Here is a 21,464-nt window from a genome sequence, read left to right as displayed (position 1 = left end):
CATGCTCTCACCCAAAATATTTGTTCTACAATAGTCAAATGAAAGCGAAGGAAAAATTCGGCTTCGCAGTTGTCCGGTCCCTGGAGTACAATAACCTAGTTATACATCATCTTTACAGGATAAGTGATGATGTCTCACAAAAATAAGTGCTGCTTCAAGGATTAAGTTAACCGGCATTATGAGGAATGGTAAAATAATTCTGCAACAAAAAAAATTCTACTTTAAAAGCGGGGCGTATGGTCACGCACATTTTGCACGGTAAACAATGCTGTGCGGCTTTCTTCTTAAAAACAATCAGGTTTATATCGAGGTTCCCTTCGCTGAAGCCCTGTCAGCTTCCTGCCACGGTCGCCATTAGGGGCGGTACATCAGGCTTCGCACCTGGGCGGCAGGTAAGCTCGAGCCGCCCCTGGTTACGGCCTTGGTAAAACCATGGTTAATGCTGCTAAGAATATCCCTCTTGATGATACTACTACTGCAAGACGAGTTTAGTTTAGAACCGAGAACGCCCAGGTTCTGTCGCTTTTGCGATATAAGCTCATTGATCGTGAGATCGTAGGCGTGCCGGAGAAAACTCAAACCGGCAAGCCGGCCGGGAAAGCACACCCGGTTCGGACCAATATTCTGCCAACCCCCCAAGTAGCATAACCACACACCCAAATCCCAATCCCCGGGCACATCACCGCTTGACAAAGTCAGGACAGCACCGCGAGTGCTATTCCCCCTCCGTCCCGACACCCGTGACAAGGCCTCGGCGGCGCGGTCCACAGCACCCCAACACGCCTCGCGAAGGGAGACCCCCCGAGAACTTCTATTGTGGATATGAGAGAACAATTTGTTACAGGACGGGAACATCGCTTCTCACCAAGGGAAACATGGAACGCCTCGCGACAAGGGCATCAATCGGCACGTTATTCTTGACTACGTATGAAGTTATTTGATTTGTCGACATTCAATCTTGTTCTTGTTATTTCGTGCACATCCGAACGGTCTGGTCTCTTGTCCTTCTTTTCACTTGAGGAGCCACATGCGAGTGCGACAGTCAAAGCTGCAATTTGCCAAAAGTCATGTGCAGAGAAATGCACGTGTGCCACATCAAAAAATACTACAGATATATTAAAAAAAAAAAAAACCATGTGCAGACAGTATAAACAATCCAAAATCGTGCGCCGCTTATGCATGTATGACAATGCAAGACGAGTTGGTGTCATTGCGTCTTCCATCAATAAATCAACACTGGAGAAATCGAAAACATGTGCATATTTTTCTTTAGCTGTAGATGAGTCCACCGATTATGCATTGGTTGCACAACTCATGGTTTTCGTGCATTGCAAAAATGCTGATGGACAGATAGAGGAATTATTTCTAGCACTTATTCCATTAACAGGCACTACAACTGGAAAAGACATATAATGGTCTTATGCACGTCCAGCAGGTGTCAAACAAAATAGAACTGAAGAAACTTGTCTCTGTGGCTACCGATGGGGCACCATCATTGTGTGGAATAAAAAAAGGCTTGATCGCCTGCCTTAATGCAGATTCGCGTGTTCCCGATTTTTTTTTCGTTTTCACTACTTAATTCACGTGGAAGTTTTATGCAGCCGGTTGAGGAATGTCCCAAATGTCACGAAAACCTTGCAGTGCATATCCAAGTTATTTACTTTTTGATGTCAAAACCATTAGCTAAGCGCCTTCTAACAGCGTTTTTACAAGATTTTTGGATGCTCCATACTCAGAGCTGCTGATGCTTGACGATTTACGCTGGCTAAGCTCAGGCAAGACGATTTCCCGTGTGTGAGCGGTATTCGAAGAAATTAAAGTTGCAATTTCATCGCAAAATCAGTCATAATGATTTCCAAAACACTATTTGAAGATAATTTCAAAGTAACCTTGGCATTCATGGTTGGTCTGTTTCAAAAACTCAATGATCTACACGTAACCATGCAGGGAGAACATGATACTCTTCGTGATATGTATGAATTGGTGATGGGCTTCAGACGGAAACTGACCTTGTTTCTTGAACAAGCGTAGAAACACACACATGGTCAATTTCCGGACTTGTAGGAAATTTTGGAGTATCTGAACAAGACAGAATGCTTAACTGTCATTCCATGTCTTGAGGATATCATGCCTCGATGAGCGTTTTGATTGAAGACTATGCTTCACTGTTTGAACTGGTATCAAACCCTTTGTTTTTTCCAAACTTATTCGTGCGAATGTGCTTTTTCTGTGATGAACACAATTTGAAGATCAAGACTGAGTAATGAACATTTAAAAGCATGTATGAGAATTACTACCATCGATATCGAAACAGATGTCAATGGCATTCTGAGAGAAATTCAATGTCAAGATTCTAACTGAAAAATAACTCTTCGGAAATAAAAGTATTTTTTTAATTTTTTAGGATCCTTCAATCGGGGAAAAAATTTGAAACATTTTATTCGTTAAGAGTTGATCCTGTCGCCACAGAGGCGTATATAAAGGGGTCGTGCCCCTCCCCTCAAACCAATCAAAAAAAATTTTTAAAGCCAAAAGTTTTCGTTAACAAAAGTTAAAATATCGAAAGCAAATACCATTTATATACTATTTTATTCAATTTCTGTAACAAGTACTCGGATTACTAGTTAATTTAAATTCTTTTTGAAGGTTGGTAAATTAAAATTTCTCTTGAAAAATTTCCTTGTGCCTCTCCCTCCAAACTTTTTTGCGCCCCTCCAAAGGTCGACCCTGCTTACTCCCCGCTGTCGACCAGAGAATTGCAGCTCTGGTCGATGCAGGGAGCAAGCATGTATTTGGCGGCCCTTTGTAATATTAAAAGAGAGGTAAAAGTATTAAATTTGTGCTCCTTCTGGTCCAGCGCCCTTGGCAGTAGACCCGCCTGCTCCCCCTTAGTTGCGGCCCTGCTGTTGACTGTATGTCATTTGAATGTGAGTTGTATTTGATTTTGCATCAGAAAACCGCTATTTTTCTCTTGATATCCTTTTATTACATATAGGAAAAAAAAGCGTTGATTTTCCCTTAGCAAAATTAGGTTTTCGAAATCATCTCCGTTCAGGAGAATGCGCAGCATTTATTTATTTTATTTTTTTCACGTCACAATTTTTCCAGTATAAACCAACTAATTCCGCATAATAGATTTCAGTTTGTTCTGCTAAATAAATTTTATTTTTCGTATGCTTCAGAGTTGAACAAAATACCCTGTGTAATATGTATTTAAAATGTTATGATTTGTGTACATGCGCAACCATAAAAATAAATAATTACAGAAGGTAGAACTCTTTTCCCTTTTTTAATATGAAATTTTGTTTTTCAGAAATTTTTGATTTTATGAGGGGGGGGGGTGATAATTTCTAGGTGCTCTTCCCGTGGTGCTGGACATAAACGATGCTCGTGAAGCGAAAAAGGTTGAAGACCCCTGGTGTTACCATTATACCGTTAAACGTGCTGTCCGCATGTTGAGATTTCAGTAAAGAAATAAAGTTACTACGAAAAAGTTTGATAGCCGTTTTATCCTTGTCCACAAGCGGAAATAGACTTGAATGTCAGAAGGGAGGGGGGGGGGCGACGATATGTAGATATGTAAGTGACACAGTGGAGCCGACTTCACTTCCGCCAGTGCATCCCCACCCCCGTATCTCCATTCATGTCCTTGTCGGAATCTTTCCTGGTGCGGAGGTACAACAGAAACGGCGATAAAATGAATTATATGACCGCAGAACACATTGCTACCGCAAGAAGTCCCCCCTCCCAGAGGGATTAGCGCACATATCCCTAAACGGGATGCATGGGAAAAAATAATGTCGGACGCTGCTGTTCGGTTTCACCAATAAACTGCGGTAGGTTCCGGTCTAATTATTATCCCTTGCGTATTGAAAATGGCGGAGGCGCGACAAAAAAGATAAAACTAGGATAACAACATAGTATATGAATGCAATATCACATGAACATCAACAGCATCTCATGAATTTTATAACAATATAAATTATGGAAGTGTTGATCAGCTTTGCCCAAGAATATTAAGAAGACACCAACGAATAAGACAAATGCACGGCGCGAAAATACAAAAATCCTAATGCATTTCGACACCAATGGGTGTCGTCTTCAGAGGAAAAATATTTAACCACTAAATATACACTAGTAAACGATAATATATCTACACCCCGATCGCAACACCATGTCTTAAATTCATTTTGAGTGGGAATTCTAAGAAAATTCAATTAGACCAATCGGGTAGCACTATTCCGCAAGCGTCCAATCAGGACGCTGCATTAGTATCTAACGTAGGCTCAGAGCTTCATTCTGACCACGACGTACGTACTTTTTTCGCTGAGCAACCGAGCGTTGAGATTTGGTATTCAACCCAAGTGGGAAACTCGGTCAGCGTGACTAATGGTTAAATATTTTTCGTCTGAAGACGACACCCATTGGTGTCGAAATGCATTAGGATTTTTGTATTTTCGTGTATTTGCCTTATTCGTTGGCGTCTTCTTAAAAATATAGATTAGACGTCGATATCTTTTATGAAACAGGGTTCACAGCTCGCGTTCAAAGTATTGTCATTGATCCAATCCAAATATTGAGTAACTTTAGTGTAGACTGCCGGACCACCGGTTTTCCCGCAATCATCATGTCCAAATGATGTTATTCCGATAAGTACATCAGTGCTATTTCTCAAATCGGACAGAAGCAGTCCTCCAGAGTCACCCTGAAAATATATTACGAACAATAATTCGATATTAAATTAATATTTGAAGTTCGTATGTATCTTCTTACTTATCCTTTTTTACGTCTATTCTCTCTGTAGATACGGAAATAAAATTTTATTCAGGTCAGGTCAGATTTGAACTTTCAAGAATGATTCCAGCATAGTTTGTGTTGATAATTAATAGCATTGAATGCATGTGGACGTGAGAACGTTTCATGTCGTTATGCAGAACGACATGTTCTGCCAAACGAAAAAGGGTGATAGACGAGTCCAAGTGGAACATGAAACACCCTACCAACGCAATTCTGTTCTATCTCGAACCGTTTTCGAATTATGGTAGATAATTGATTATGAGGAAAAAAGTGCATTTGTGAAATTTCTAAGAAACCTACATGCAAACTAAGCACATATTTGGAAAGAACAGAAAAAATAATAAAGTGACATCAAAATGAAATATCTTGATTTAATGGCGAGCTTCAAGTGCTGAGAGATTGGTGAAGTGAAAAATCGAATTGTCGCCAAAAAAAAAGCCTACTAAAATTACTTCGACGAACGCAGATTTCAGCGATGTATTGCAAACAAAAGATTAAATTCCTCCTGAACTAGATCACCGATATGGTTTATTGTACGCTCTTTCAAAAGCTGGTACAATGGACAAGTTTTTGGTAAATCTGACCGATTGTAGCTATATATAGAAGAGTGTTTGCGTAATTGGCGATGAGAAATTTTGGTGACAATTCGCTTTCGAACATTGCCAATCTTTCAGCGCTTGTAGCTTGTCATTAAATATAGATAACTCAATGAAATTTATGTCACTTCAAAGGATATTTTCTGTTCTTTCCAAATATGTGCTTAGTTTGCGTATAAGTCTCTCAGAGCAGCCGCTGTGGTGATCGAGTGTTCATAGACGGACTCGAATCGCGGGGACCGGGTTCGAGCCCTACCGTTGCCACAGTGGTGGTCTGCTGAAGTTGATTTTCTATGATTCCCAACTTCGAGGCACAAATGCGAACCGATCTCCCCGTTAAAAAAAGTCTTGCCACGGAGAGCATCAGGCCTAAAAACAGTACAAGTATTCAATCATTACACTTCACTTCTGAAATATACATGGCAGCACTGAAAAATCACACAACATTAGATACTCATTCAGACTTTTAGGTGCACACACTTACACTTCCGGCACAACTCACTAGGTAGTAAATCACCCATGGCAATAGACCTGAGTCGTAGCAAGACCCCATCTATAGCAGAAGGCCTCCACGTGAAGCTCGCAACGTCACTGAAGAAGGTCATCTCACCCATAGCCCATGGATATAGCAGGCCAACGCATGCGCCATCTTTACCCTTTTTTTTGTAGTATATCCAATGGCTATAGGTAAGATGACTTTCTTCAGTGACGTCACGACCAAGCTTTTGCTAGGCTTCGTCATGGAGGCCTTCTGCTATAGATTGCGTTGGTTGTGCTCGGTTTGAAAGAAATAAAGGTCTCTCTCAGAAGTCAGAAACTTCCCAAATTTTGATTTTTTTGGGACGTGATGCATTCTTTTTCTATAATCGATTATCTAACATAACTAGAAAATGGTTCAAGATAACAGAGGGTTGGGAGGCTGTTTCATGTTCCACTTGGGCTCGTCTATCAACCAGTGGTATCGAAAGCTGGATTTTTATTGGTATAACAATAAAAATTATACTATATTTGAGAAATATTAATGTGTTTGTTTGGGTTCCGTGCAAGTCTAATAACCATCGAGTGTTCCGCGTAAACAAAACGTTAGAAAAACATTACAAAATTGATACAGGGTGTCCACTCCTATCAATAGCTAGTTACTTAACCGTTAATCTTACAAGTATATGAAACTTTAAACTACAAAAAATGTGTCAAGTGTTGTGGGACCTCATTTTAGAATCCGCTCAAATGAAAAAAATTATTTCTAAGGGTGCGTCTCTCTATATATGCTTACTCGCTTCGATCATGGGGTGGTAAATGAATACACCAGACTTTTGCTTTTCTTCTCATTTCTTCCTTCCCCTCTTTTCCCCTTCCACACACAACACGGTTGCTCTTGCAGCGCTACAGCCTTCACTACACAAAACCCAAGAGTCGCAACTCATATCTCTGATGTGAAGACCGTCAGTGGGTCCTCTCAAGTTTGATGTTCGTCTAGTGCGCGTTGCTTGGCTTGCAATGAAATATTTAAAGTTATATTTAAAATATTTAATAAAGAATTGACTATTAGACCAGAGGCGCCAATATGAAGAAAGCATTGGGGTGGGGTGAAAGTTTCCCTACGCAAGAGGAGGAGAGATGTGTTACATTTTTATTTGTTTATTATTGGGGGGGGGGGCACCTCTGCCTCCATACCAAAATTTGTCCGAAGGGGAGGCCTGAGACCCCAGGTTCCGGCGCCTATGCATTGGAATGATAAGAATGGACATCCCATACACGTAAGTAAATGACTTTTTAAAAAGTATATGAGAGCATCAAAAACCGGCCCCCGGCTCTGACGCCACTGGAAGTTGCTGTCGTGGAGGTCACTGCATAGCCCAGAGCAACAGAAAAACCCTTTTAGGCCACGCGCTCGAAGATACTGACTTGTTTACCGCGATTTTTTTTTGGCAATTTTTATTTCTATTTTACCTATTACACCCCTCTAATTTTTACGTCACTTCAACAAAACACCGTTTATACAGGCTGTCCCAAATTGTTTGCACAGCGGATACCGCCGTAACCGTTGACTTTCAAAGTATACTTTCAATACAAAAATTCAAAACCTCAAAATTTGTTTGAGGGGTCGTATACAGGAAAAGATAAACAAATTAACTTTTTATACAGTCCCAGTGTGCTCAAAACCCGAATTAGAGAGTTGTTGCCCTGTCTCTCCTGAGGCCAACAAAAAAAAATTCCACGTTTCTAAGTGAAATATTCACCGAGATATTTGAATTCGGTAAAACGGAGGAAATTTCGGAAAAAAACAGGGTTAAATGAGGTAAAACGGTTTTTCCATATTTTTAGAGCTGTTTTTCTCCAACTTTCCTCCGTTTTTTGAATTCAAATATTTCAATGAATTGACTTGAAGAAGTGAAATATTTTTGGTTGGCCTCAGGAGAAACAGGGCAACAACTTTCTAATTTGGTTTATGAGCACACAGGGGCTGTATAAAAAGTTAATTTCTTTATTTTTTCATGTATACCACCCCTCAAACCAATTTTGAGGTTTTAAGTAATTGCACGTCATTTGAACTTTTTTTAATTGAAAGTATATTTCTAAAGTCAACGGTTGCAGAGATATCCGCTGTGCAAACAATTTGGGAGAATCTGTATAATTTCACAATGGAAGAAAAGGTCACGAAATTGATAGCACTCACTACACATTTGGCTTTACTGTCGTTTGATTTAGCACAAATCACGGTTTCCTCATCAGTAAAATATTTGCTATAAGCATCAAGACAAATCTTCAAAGGCAATACGGAAAGATCACGTCTCTGAAGGATAACTGATTGCCCCTTTTCTGGAATAAATATATATCAAAACAGTTACGAAAGTCAGATGCATTATAAAATCAGATTGTAACTTGAGATAAACTGAATAACTTTATAACTAAATAATACGTATCTGTGTACATTTTGAACTTAAGCCTGGATTAGGCCGGGATTATACTATAAAAGTTTTCTAAAAGTTCTTTTATAAAATTTTAAAAATTCAACCAATAATCTTACTTATATTCGCTCTAATGTAACCGATAATGCTATTGGTTGCATTTTTCAAGTTTCATAAAAGAACTTTTATCGGACTTTTATAGTGTAGTCCCGGCCTAAAACGAAGTCTGAATGAGGTCTTCTTTAGTGTTAATGCATATAAATGCATAAAATCAAATAATTTTTAGAATGCATAAGTGCATATATTTTTGAATGTTTTTCAATTTTCAAATTGAAGGTTTTTAAAGCTGATCACTTTTTTTTATATAATTTTTCAAATGATTATTGCTGATAATATTTTCATAACATCGGTTTTTTTCACAAGGGGGATTTATTGAATTAATAGAGGTATTTTGTAATATTTCCCAAACATCAACTGTTTTATTGTAACGCTGTTTTTAGAGACAGCGTCAAAGATGTTTAACTTTTTTTAGAAATAACTACTTTATTTCTAGAAATAGCGTCGAAATTCTTTTGTTACTGGTGTTTCATTACTCAGCAGCTGCGACTGACTAGAAATTAAAAGTGCCTAAATGAAAAATATGTAGACGTTATTTGCATAAGAAGTTTATATAAATATGTGGGGATATTTTTTTGTAAATGAATATGCACTAAGAGATATAAATTGTGCATTTTAAAAGCATATCTAATTTTCTTTCTCTTGCATGGTGATTTTTAACACATATTTTCCTTTATTTTGGTACATATTTTGTAATTTTTAACTTTTTAGGATTTTTTAATGCATATTTTGTGTTTCCAATGTATATTTTCTCATTTTAAGTGCATATTTTGGCATCTTTAAATGCATATTTTTAAAGAATATTTTGCCACTTTTTTCGTGCATATAATCTGGGCTCTAGTGATCAGTATAATCATATTCATTCGCGCGCACGCACACACACACACATTATTTTCCTTTGAAAAGAAGACAAGAAAAAACGGCTAATGCCAACCTACTAGAAGTTTCCGATGACAAAGATCCCCATCCAATTAAAGTTACTTTAGTTCCAGAAGAAGCAATATCATTTTTAGATGGTAACCAAGCGGCTCTGATATATCGATCAGTATCTCCATGATATCCAAGAAAAACTGGCTGATTAAGTTCGATTATAGCTATGTCGTGATCTGCGCAGCCATGCTGGAAATCTGGATGCGAAATGAATGATGCAACTGATCTGATCAGATGGTTATTGGTCTTGATATCATATTCACCGATACTTAAATCAATATCTTCATGGTTTTTGAAACTGTAATTATGTAAAAAAAGTAGTGCCCTTCTTAATAAAAATGATATATATGTCATTTTAACATATCATATAAATGATCATATTTATATTTAATCAGATCATAATTCAATTTTCCTTTACCTTTGTAAGCAATGAGCTGCTGTCAAAACATGTTTATTTGTAATAACCGTTGCACCACAAATTGGTTCGAGACCTTCGTCAGTAATATTACTGAGCTTGTTGCGATATACCAGTGCCGTCTGCAATGCAATAAAAAAATATATATATAACTACTTTCGGAAAAACCTTTGCGTTGAAAATCAACTTGATTATTTGATTATAATAAAAATTTGAAAGAATCGATTGTTTGGCTAGAGACAAGGCCGTGACCAGAATGGAGGGGAGAGGGTTCCCTTTTCCCGAAAATAGTGGAAAATGACTGATATATATGGAATCATTGGCGTCCCCACCCTCAAACCGAGATTATAGTGTTATTTTGCAGGAAAAAACGTAAACTTCCCCCCTTGAGAAGAAAAAAAATTAAAACTTCCTCCCCACTTGAGAAATCCCCCCCCCCCAAAATACAAGTTTGCCTAAATCCGAAAGAAATTTTTGACTACGGCCCTGACTAAAAATATATGCCGTTTTAAAAGGACAGCGTGAACTCAATCATTTTTTAACTATCACAGAACATACGATGCAGGTGTTAAAGTTATTCGGACAATTGATTATTTCTATCCATTTTTTATTTTCCATTTCTCGACAGATTAAAACTGCAGTTTAATTCTAACGCCATTGAAGCAATTTCCTACCATTTAACCCTCGAAGAGATGAGTTACGTTCTTAGAGCCGAAGATAGACGTGCAGGGCTGGTACAGGAGGAGGGGGGGGGGGAGAGCACAATGATGTCGATACATATTGGGCCGCAACTGGGAGGGAACGACCACTTCACCTTTCAATCTCTCCTTCAACATTACGGGGGGGGGGGGCGTACTAAAAATGCGTGTTTTCCTCGGCTGACCAAGCATCTAGTATCTAGTTGCGGCCCTGCATATACAAGGTGAATAATATCAACCACCTAATAATTACATACGTGACTCTTTGTGAAAAAATAATAGGGAAAAGTTTTTTTTTTGATTTGACCAATAATTATGGTGTTATAACGCTTTAAAAATTGATGTCCTTTTAATAATCCTGCAAATTCACTAAACGTATACCCTCTAGATCAGTGGTTCTCAACCTTTGGAAGCTCGCAGCCCGGTAAATGTCTTTTACGTAAGTGAAAGACCCGGTCATACCCACAACTAACGAGAAATTAATGGGAAAATGAAACACGAATGAAACAGGAAATGAAACAGCGAATCACTCACGGCCCGGTGCAACCAGTGTTAGGGCCCGGTATTGAGCCGCGGCCGGCGGTTGAGAAACACTGCTCTAGATACCCTTTAAAGTCGTCTTAACCTAACGTACACCAAACGTATAACTTGGCGTTAATGAAAGGGGACATTAGGGTATTACGGCAGCAGATTATTAGCCATTTTTGACCCCTTCCCCTTGCCAGCAAAACTCTGTCCCCCCTCCCCCTCTTGTCAGCAAAATTTCGTCATCAGCTCTGCCCCTGCCTCCTAACGCATATTGATGAGATCAGAGACGTACGGGGGGGGGGGGCGCTAGGGTAGCTCGTGCCTCTCCCCCCCCCCTTTCCTCGACGATAAAAAATGTATTTTTTTAATGCAAAAAAATATTTTAAAGACAATACCTTTATATGTTATTATAATCAACTTCTGTTAATTTCAATGCTATTTGAAGAACTCAAAATTTATTTTTAAGAAATTTATTGTGATCCACCCCCTGAGCCATATATGGTAAACACTCGACCCGCGGACCAAATGTGGCCCTGGGGGTTATTTGATGTGGCACTCCACCTTAAATCTAATTTTGTAAAAATGAACTAAGCGGCACATTCACAGATCACTTAAGTGACCCGTGGCACATTTAGAGATCCTTGAGTAACATGTGGCACAGTTTTAGAGCACTTAAGCGGCACCCAGTGCGGTTCTACTTCACTCAAGTTACCCGCGGCCCATTTCCAGATTACTTAAGTGATCCAGGGCATAATTACGGATCACTAGAGTGATGCGTAACGCAGCTCTAGAGCGCTTAAGCGGCCCGGAGACATTTCCAGATCACTTAGAACAGCGAAAGATTTAGAAATCACTAAAGTGTCTCTTTAGGGAGATTGTTAGTTCTTTTTGCCCACAAATTACCGACAGGTTTTTCTCGTTTTTGGCGCACCGAGTAAGATCCATTAAGAATATTTCATATTTTCATAACGATCGTTTGATGACGTGTAAGCATCATCCAAACCCCCCTCCCCCCTTGTCATCAAAAGTCAGCAAATCGGAAACTCAACCCACCACCATCGATGCTGACGTAATATTTAAATGACCCCAAACTGATAACCACGCATGGATGATGATTACATTCGCATTTTTTGCATTTTTCAATACTTTTCGTTTTTAAGGCATTTTCTCAGGTTTTAGAGCATTTTTAGGATATTTTTTAAAAATAAAAAGTATATAAGCTAAAAATTTTTAACCAAAAAAACATTTTTTTCATCACTAAACTCGTATCTTCCTTTATATATGACAAACAAAGTTTAGAATCAATTCCAGGAAAATTTAGTATTCAGTAAAAATTCCAAGAGCTGGACAAACTTAACCAAACAATAAATGAAAGTGAATTCAAGAAATTATGATCCTGTGTGTTGTTATGTTGAGCGCGGGGAATTTTCATTGTATAAAAGGGAACATGGTTTAGTACTTGCATGTATCCTGGGGGAAATCTGAAATTTTTCATGTTAAATGGTTTTGATCCGTAAGAATGCTGGATGCAGTAAAATTTCTGTAAGATTTTGAAGACCATAGCTCTACAGAGGGACATAGACTTGGTTGAAGGGGTGAAGAGAAGAGCTACGCGTGTCCTTATTGTCACATTGTCACACAGGGCTTGAGTTATGAAGAGAGACTTCATTTTTTGAATATGTTTACAATGGATGAAGGCAGGTGTCGTGGAGATATGATCGAAGTGATTTGATATGATCAAAATTTTCAACGAGATGGTTAGGATGGACCCTGAATTATTAGCACACCGTCAATCGACTGCTTTTGCAAGGGGACACCAGTATCGATTGGCAGGGCCGTCTTAATAGCATCATGGCCCCCCGGGCCAAGTGGTTTTTCTGAGGCCGTACCTGGTAAATTCTAAAAAATTTCAACCAAATCTCATTTTTGTGAGGCCCCTCTTCTCTTGAGGCCCCCGGACCGTGCCCGGGTAGGCCCATGCCTTAAGACGGCACTGTCGATTGGTAAGGGACAATTCCAGATTATAGTGCGTGGCAGGAAATTTTTTTCTAATATAGTGTTTATAAATGGAATAGCTTACCCCCTAGGGGGTAGTAAATTGTAACACAATTGACACGTTTAAAAAGAAATACGATAAACATGTTGGGGTAAATCGAGAAGCTATCCATACTTAGAAGAAGACAACCGTAAGTATATTCTTTATGGGCATAGTATAATATTTTACCATGTATATATATTGTTTCTTATTTTTGTAATTTCATTTTTAATTGGGTTGCTGTATTTTTGAAATATATGACACCCATATTTTTGTTATGGGCATCTTTTTCTGAGCTACCTCGTTGGGCATTTTGCCTGTTGTGGCCTTGTATTTGTTTTTCGTAAGCTTTGCCTTGCCTTGGGAATAATGAAGAACTGATGACGTGTATAACACCGATTTTCAGCATTCTTGTTTGCACCATTCAGCCTTTGCAGAAAAGTATGGAGCTTATTGAGATGCTTATCGATAAAGTCAGTGTGCTAAAAGTGGGGTAGGCCAGTTTACTATCATGAAATTTGAAAAAATAATGGGGAAAACATCGGACTTATTGAATTTAGATATTTTTTTTATGTCTTTATGGTTTTGAAATGAAAGAGAAATAAACACTGTGAGCAGATCAGATATTCCCCACCCGCCCTCCAATTATCCCCCAAAAACATGTGTTGATATTGAGAGAAGTTTATCTTGTCTTTTCAGAAATTTCTATTTTGTCGTAAGTTATGAATTGTTTATTTGAAAAATTCCATCGGCATTTTTTGATGAAATCTAATGTGAGAATAAATGTTAATTTCAACAGATACTATATATAGGAATTGTTATTTTTCATTTACCTTTAGTTAATATAATGACTGGTTCAATTTCTAAAGAAATTTGTTTTGTTATTTTAATAGCTTTTTTCGTTATTTTTGGGGAATTCTTTTAGTTTTAAGGCATTTTTTGAGTTTTTGAGCCATTTTTATGATCATTTTTCAGGACTTTTTAGGTCAACAACATCCGGACCTAGCTGATAACAATGGTATAACCCTAAGGAAAATCGAGAAAGCAAACCAGTCTGTGTGCTGCTTTGATCTACGTATGTGTTAATTTGATTTGTATCGTTTAAATGAATAAAGTATCACTAACAATTTTGAGATTAGTTTATTTTTTTTCCAGTTCCAATTCAGAAATTTTGGAAGATTTACATATTGCATCACAGCTTCTGACTTTAATTATGCAACACATTAACACAATAAGCTAGTTGAATGAAATCGATGAAGTCGAACAAATAGTTTAAATGTTTACGGCATCTCAGTTATGTTGTGTGTTTATACAAATACAAATACAACGCTACAACAGGCAAAATGACCAACGAGGTGGCTGAGAAAAAGATGCCCATAACAATATGGATGTCATATATTTCAAAATTTAAAGCCCCTTGTAAAAGCAGTCGATTGGCGGTGTACTAAAAGTTCATGGTCCATCCTATCCATCCCATTGAAAATTTTGAACACTTATGAAACTATGTTGTGTCAAAACCATATTTTGAATAACAAACAGTAAAGAGATGACTTCTATTTTGAAAATTTAAAGCTGAAGTGGGGGGGGGGGGGTGTAATGATTTTTTCGGGAAAAAAAATAAGTACGAAATATAAGAGCATCTCAAAGCGGAGGTAAAATTAGTAGTGCCTAAGGCGGCAAGAGCCTGAAGTCCCTTTCTGCTAAGAGGGGACCGAAGCAATAGCACCCTTATAAATACGCCCCCGAATGAAAATTCATATGAAAAAATGACCAACTTGCGCGAATCATGTAGGCTGAAATGAATTTCGAAGTCGTGAAAATATTTCTTGTATAAAAAAAGTAAAGTAAATTTATCAGGACAAAAAAGAACACGGGTTCATAACAGACAAAATTTCAGCGCGATAAAAATCAATTGCAGTCAAAGAAAGTGAAAAATCCTCATCAACCTCTCGGTGAGTATAAAAAAGGCTGCCTTTTGGAATCGGAAATAAATTGTAGGCAGGGCCGGTCCTAGAAATTCTGCCGCCTGAGGCGAATAATACTTTGCCGCCCTTAAGATACGACTGTCTGAAAAGAGTTTCCTTTCTTTACCTCTATTACCTTGATGCAGTGGTTCCCAAGGTCGTGCGGTAGTGTGTAACGTTAATGATTTAAGATGTCACAAGAGAATTTCCTAAGTAAAAACGTTCTGATGGAGTAAACATATCAAATGAATAAAATAATCTTTTTTGAAGGGGAGGGGGGATCCACAGTGGGCGCACTTGTTTAAATTTTTTCCTATCGGTTTTGGAAAAATGTCTGTCCTTCAAAGGATTAATTGAGCTTTCAGCACATGTATATTATATAACGCATAAAAATTCCACGTAAAATTTACTATAAAAATAATTTGAAGAAAAATTTTATTCAGTCAAGTATCACAAATGTGCTTTTGCGCATTTTCACACACACAGGAGAAAAAAAACATAAAATATCGAAAGAAAGTACCTTTATAACGTATGTTATCTTTATCAATTTCAGTTAATTTCAAATGCTTTTTGAAGGTTAGTATTAGTTAATTAGGAAGTTAGTACTAACATTATTACTTATGAAATATTAACTAATATCGTGTCATATTGCTTTTTTCACGCAGCAGAATTATTCAAAATCCGGTTTCTAATTTCATTCGATGAATTGTAGCAGTTTTATTTGATGCGTGGCAGAAGGGAGTTCTTCATGATGCATTTCTCACATGTAAATATAATACTGTACTGTATAATTGTTTTCAATATTTTCTAGAAGGCATAGTTTTGCTGATGAATTACATCTCATGAGAATTATATCGGGCACCCGGGCAGGAGCTTCAAGGACCTCAGTCCTGCATAGAATAGGAGCTTCCACGATAAGATCTGGTACAATGATTTATGACAATCAATTTATGAATTAAGAGGTGCTGCCTAGGCCCTGTTTCGTTTTGCTCTGGGGGCTATGATTTTGTTGGGGCAACAATAGGGACACGCTTTTTTTTGGATTAAACATACAAAAATTTGTTTGAGTTCTGTAGAACAGCCCCATTATCACCAGGGGTTCCGCAGACCAGCCTTATAACTATCAAGGGTTCAGCGAGAAATTTTACCCTGGTATATAGAGAACGGATATAGGTATACAGCAGGCGTCGTCAACCCGTTGCTCGCGAGCACCACGGTGCTCCCTGAAGTACCGAGAATGCTCGATGCTCGTGTCCAAACACACGTTGATCAAATGCTTGCGAGCATTTAATCAACGGTTCGGTTCGGTCTGAAAACCATCCAAATTTTTTTGCTGTCATTTACTGATTTACTAAAAATGTTTCCATTTTTGTTTCTGATTTAATCAAATGCGGTTCATGTTCATCGAGAGGACAATAATAACGGCTCGAGAAGCTGGGCCCAGCTATCGTTTACTGATTCAATAAAAAAATACTTTCATTTTTCGTTAATGGACTTTGAAATTCAGTTTCGCCCAAAACTCCGCCTCTCGTGACGTCTTGCTAGTTTTTTTGCTCGCATTAACCAATAAGCGGCGTGCTAATGGTTCCTGTGTTACTAAGAAAGTAGGGATTGTAATTACGCATACCGGTCTAATTAGTCCTCGTGTGCAGAAAATGACCCTGCTACGATGATCAAATGATCGAAAAAAGGTTTGTTGCAATATGTAGAGCTCTCGGTATGAAAATGTGATTAAGTGAATAATCAATAGAAAAAAAATCCATAACCACTAAATATATTGAATATGTCAATTCATAAAATAATTAGTTTGACTAAAAGTTTCTGAATCATAGTTATTATTTCACTTTTTCCACTAGTCACTTTCGTCACAAGATACCATTTTTACATCATTCGATAAAACCTTTTTACGCGCAACGGTTTCGATGAAATTTTGAAATTGCTCAAAAAATATGACCCTGTTTTATTGGTCAACATGTGATCTAATTGAAACGACAGCGTAAAAAAAAAACGATCGCGCAACAGACACTATGCACTGTACGCACCTTCCCTCAAATGATTTCACTTAACAGTGAAGGAGAGCAAATTATCACATTTTGGCAAAAAAGTATTGATTTGGTTAACTCTTTCAGCGGCAATCCTGAGATATCTCACCAAACTTGATTTGCTTTATTTCCGTCACCCCGAAATATTTCATTTAAAAATGCGTTGAAGGTATTTTCACCGATCAACACATACGATGTATTTTAATGTCTTAATGAGCACTTACTGCGAATGGATAAAAATTTTGTTTTACATCATGTTCGTTAGGCCTTTCGTCAGTAATATGTTCCTTATTTGTGTCACATTGACACTGTGGACCTACAACAGAAAAGAGTTTTAACTGAATTAGAAGAAAGCAAAAAAAAATTTCCAATAAACGGTATGTGTGATCGGCTTTAACTGCTCTAAAAGAATAACAATATAGTCTGCAGGCTATTTCAATTGAAATTTTTAATATGGTACCTAATGCAGAGGTTCTCAAACTGTGCGCCACGGTGAACTGGTGAGCCTCCAACCTTTGTCAGGGGAGCCGCGGAACGGTGACCTGACAAAGGTTTTTTGAAGAGATTCTTTGTTAAACAGCTGTGGGGAGCCGGCGGAGCTCGTTGTTTAGCGTTGGATAGGGAAAAAGGGGTGCCGTGGGTGGGAAAAGTTTGAGAACCCCCGACCGATTTTGAAATGCAATGAAGAGATTTTTTTCGCGATGTTTATCAAGTCAAAATTCTGAGGTTGGGTGGCCTTCGCAAACGTTTAATGACATTCAAGTTCGAAGCATACTACAGTCAACCCTCGGTTTATAAACGGCTGTTTGCGAAGAATTCGGTTTAAGAACAACGAAGAATGATTCGGTTTGCGACCTAATCTTGGTCTACGATCACACAAAAAGGACAATGTCGAGGATATTTCAGAATTATCTGGTCACGCGGCTATTTTTTTCATTTGAGAGAATAAGAGTTAAGAAGGTTTTTAACAGCTGGCTGATGCGAAGATGTATTTAGGAAAGAGGGAAAATTCAACTGCCCTTGTGGGAAATCGAACCTATGTTGTCTCACTTGCCGGGTGAGCGCCCTAGAACACTAGACTACAAAAGCAACGAACACCTCAATCTTTCCTTGGGGCTCGTGTGCACTGAACGAGACCGTGAATGGACGGCCGGACCTAACTCGGGCCAAAGCTCACTATTGCTGATTACACCAGATGACGACTTATCCGAGGATGATGTCACTCTCCGCTATCCATACGAAGTTTTTTAACAGCTGGCTGTGCGAAGATATATTTAGGAAAGAGAGAAAACTCAACTGCCCTTGCAGGGGAATCTAGCAGAGATTTGTTGCCTTTGTAGTCGAGTGGTCTAAGGCACTCACCAGGCAAATGAGAGGACGTGGGTTTGAATCCCCACAAGGGCAGTTGAATTTTCCGTCTTTCTTAAATACATATTCGCATCAGCCAGCTGTTAAAACCCTTCGTATGGATAGCGGAGAGTGACATCATCATCGGATAAGTCACCATCTGGTGGCAGTGTCAGCAACTGAGCTTTGACCCGTGTTTGGTCTGACCGTTCATGTACGGTCCCGTTCAGTGCAGACGAGCTCTAAGGAAAGATAGCGGAGAGTGGCATCATCCTCGAATAACAGTTAGTTGAAGAATTTGATTTTTAATCAAATGTGTGTATATATATATATATATATAGGTTCACACGCCCCCCCCCCCCAAATACGACTCCTGTTATCCTCACTGTGATCCATGGATCAGCAGTTCATTTCAAACTTCAAGAAGCTTTACATCAGAGAAATTTTTCAAAAATGTTTTCACAATAATTTTTTGCCTACTCTCAATAACTTCTCAAAACATTATTTTAATGTTCTACATTACAAATTGCGTATTGCATTTGCTATCATTGACGAAGCTTAGCAGCAAATATTTTACAGAACTATGAATTTGGATTGAAAGATATGTTGTGGCGAGATGCATTGCGAAAAGAGATTTTGAGAGCTTTGACAGTGGGATTATAAATCATATTAATGAAACCAAATATGTGTCCCTAGCATCGTTTTTATTTCGTCTCTTTCATACTGTAGTTATTTTTTCAGTAATGATTTCATTCGTTTCACGTTATCCACAATGCGCCCGAGTGGCGTGGTGTAAGATGATCATCTACCACGAGCTGCTGCAAAAATTCACACCAGAAAACTTCGGGGTGCGAGAAACGGATTAATTCATTTTATATTGAGTCTTATGGTAAATTTGTTTCGGTTTATGAACAACTCGGCTTACAAACAGACTTCAGGAACGAATTAACTTCGTAAACCAAGGGTTGACTGTATAAAATTTTAATTTTAATTAGCATGAAAAATTCATTAGTCCAATAAATAACATGGACCAATGAATTTTGCAGGAGTAGGCTGTTAAAAATAAAAATGTTATACGACATTCATTTGAATCGATTTTCTTTACTAATTATTTATTACCGAACGGGATAATAACCAAAGATACTCACGTGTAGTTCGCACTTTTTTTTGCAACTAGAAAAAATGAAACAATAGCTTTTAAAATGCCAAATATCCATAATATATTTTTTTATCAGAAAGTGAACTTTTTTATAGTCTAAATGAGGCTTTTTGAATAGACGTCATAATCATCATCACTTTGAGGGACAAGTACAAGATGATCTCCATAGAAATCAATATTAAAATTTCCGATTTTTATCGTAGAGAAATGCGAAAATTTAGTGGGGTTTTCTGCCACATCAATGATTTTAGAAATTGAATTGAATTCTCGATTTTGGAAATACTTAGTTCCTTAGAGGTAGGAACTCTGAAAATTAAATATAAAATAATTAGCCTGACATACTTTAGAGTTGGATATTCAGGCAATAACATTGATTTAAACTTTTTAATTATATCTTCTCAAGTACGAAACTGAAAATTAATGTCTCCGTATTGTCTTATAATATCCAACTGCATCAATCCATATAGTTTAGGATGTTTTGAAATTAATTATGATCACATAAATTACGAAAATTTGGAAATTCTCTGCAGCTTTATTCAAGCATTTTTTGAAGCAAAACAGGCAGATCGATAACTTGAACTTCAAGAAAATTTTCGAAATATCTAGCGCCATCAAAAAGAAAAACTATTCATTTCTACATTTCTTCTATTTAGATTTGTTTCTCTTATGAGTCTCGCAGAAAGTCGCCAGATTGGTTACCTAGTCTACGGTTTGTACGTCTGTCAAATAAAGCGAGAAATATCACGTGATCCAAAAAAAGCCTCATGCTGTACTAAAAACACATTGTATATTTGAATATGAAAATTATAAAACACAGTTAGTGCGAGTACCGTAAAATAAAAAATAGAGAAAATTTGTTCTTCTATTGTGATTTCTCCACAAAACATATGGTATTTTAACCCTTATAGCGGCAATGACGAGATATCTCGTCTAACTTGATCAGCTTCATTTCGGCAATCCCGAACTATCTCGGGTTCTTGAAGCCCTCTCATTTCAGTAATCCCGAGCCGAGCAACTGCGTTGAAGTCGTTTTTCAGTCAAACATGTTTTTTATCCCCCTCCAACCTGTCGATTCAATTAGGCCGAGTCAGCTTTTGTTCAAAGTCTGATAACAGAAGGAGAGAAAGAGGATATTTTTCCTTTTCGTTCAAGGTAATATACGATTATGCATATAGCATCGATAACAGAAAACTATAGTTTTTCTTTTCTTTGTTATTTATCATTAGCATTTTTCGGTGTTTGGGGGGAAGCATTTATCATCTCGTTGGAATCGAAAAAAATATATTCTTCTTGAAAATAGGTGGCAATTTCTAGCAGGTTTAGTGATTACTACTCTGGTACTTATAATGCGGATCAGGAAAATATTAAAAACCACGTAAAGGATAAAGTAATAAATCTTGATTGAAAATAATTCCCGTGTAATTTGTATGAAAAAAAATGTGTTAGAGAGAGGAAGAAAAAAAAAGTGTTCATATAATTTTTTGAGATTATTTTCTCGCTCTCTGTTTCTATTCACTAGATTTTTCCCGATTCAATCACTATAATAAATAAAACTTTGTTTTATTTTATTAGAAAATAACCCTCAATTCTCAATTTTTCAATTCTAAAACGACTGTGCAGAATCCAATCATCAGTAAATATGAATGTTGAATCCACACTAACTCTCAATTCTTGACTCTATAATAATAATAAATCAGTATTTTATAGAAATATTTTCAAACTTACTTTCACCACAGCTCCAAAACCAAAAATGAAACCTAGGACAACGATAAAGCATAGAACGCTTGAAATAATGTCTTTTGAGGATGATTTCATTATGATTAGTTTGATATGCAAGAGGGCCGAATGTTAATTAAGTGCGATATAAGTTGCGTAGATAGAGAAAAGAAAAAGTTCTCTCACAAAGTTGCTTGTAAATAGAACTTTG

The 21,464-nt window shown here is 37.6% G+C and overlaps 1 protein-coding gene across 1 annotated transcript; it reads right to left on the bottom strand.

Moving 5' to 3' along the window:
• Positions 1 to 2,973: 2,973 nt before the first annotated feature.
• LOC149072132 (mite allergen Der p 3-like) lies at positions 2,974 to 21,464 on the bottom strand. Its single transcript, XM_089246970.1, has 7 exons — positions 21,263 to 21,464; positions 19,527 to 19,551; positions 17,256 to 17,347; positions 9,768 to 9,886; positions 9,358 to 9,647; positions 8,071 to 8,213; positions 2,974 to 4,705 (listed from the first exon to the last, which is right to left on the bottom strand). Exons 1-7 carry the CDS (start codon positions 21,350 to 21,352, stop codon positions 4,502 to 4,504), a joined length of 963 nt encoding a protein of 320 aa, XP_089103096.1. The 5' UTR covers positions 21,353 to 21,464; the 3' UTR covers positions 2,974 to 4,501.

This window comes from Pholcus phalangioides, unplaced genomic scaffold (genome assembly GCF_987345545.1).
Source record: "Pholcus phalangioides strain wild (caught in Gottingen) unplaced genomic scaffold, Ppha-v1.0 ptg000017l_1, whole genome shotgun sequence".
Lineage (NCBI taxonomy): Eukaryota > Metazoa > Arthropoda > Arachnida > Araneae > Pholcidae > Pholcus > Pholcus phalangioides.
This window is presented reverse-complemented; position numbering and strand designations above follow the sequence as displayed.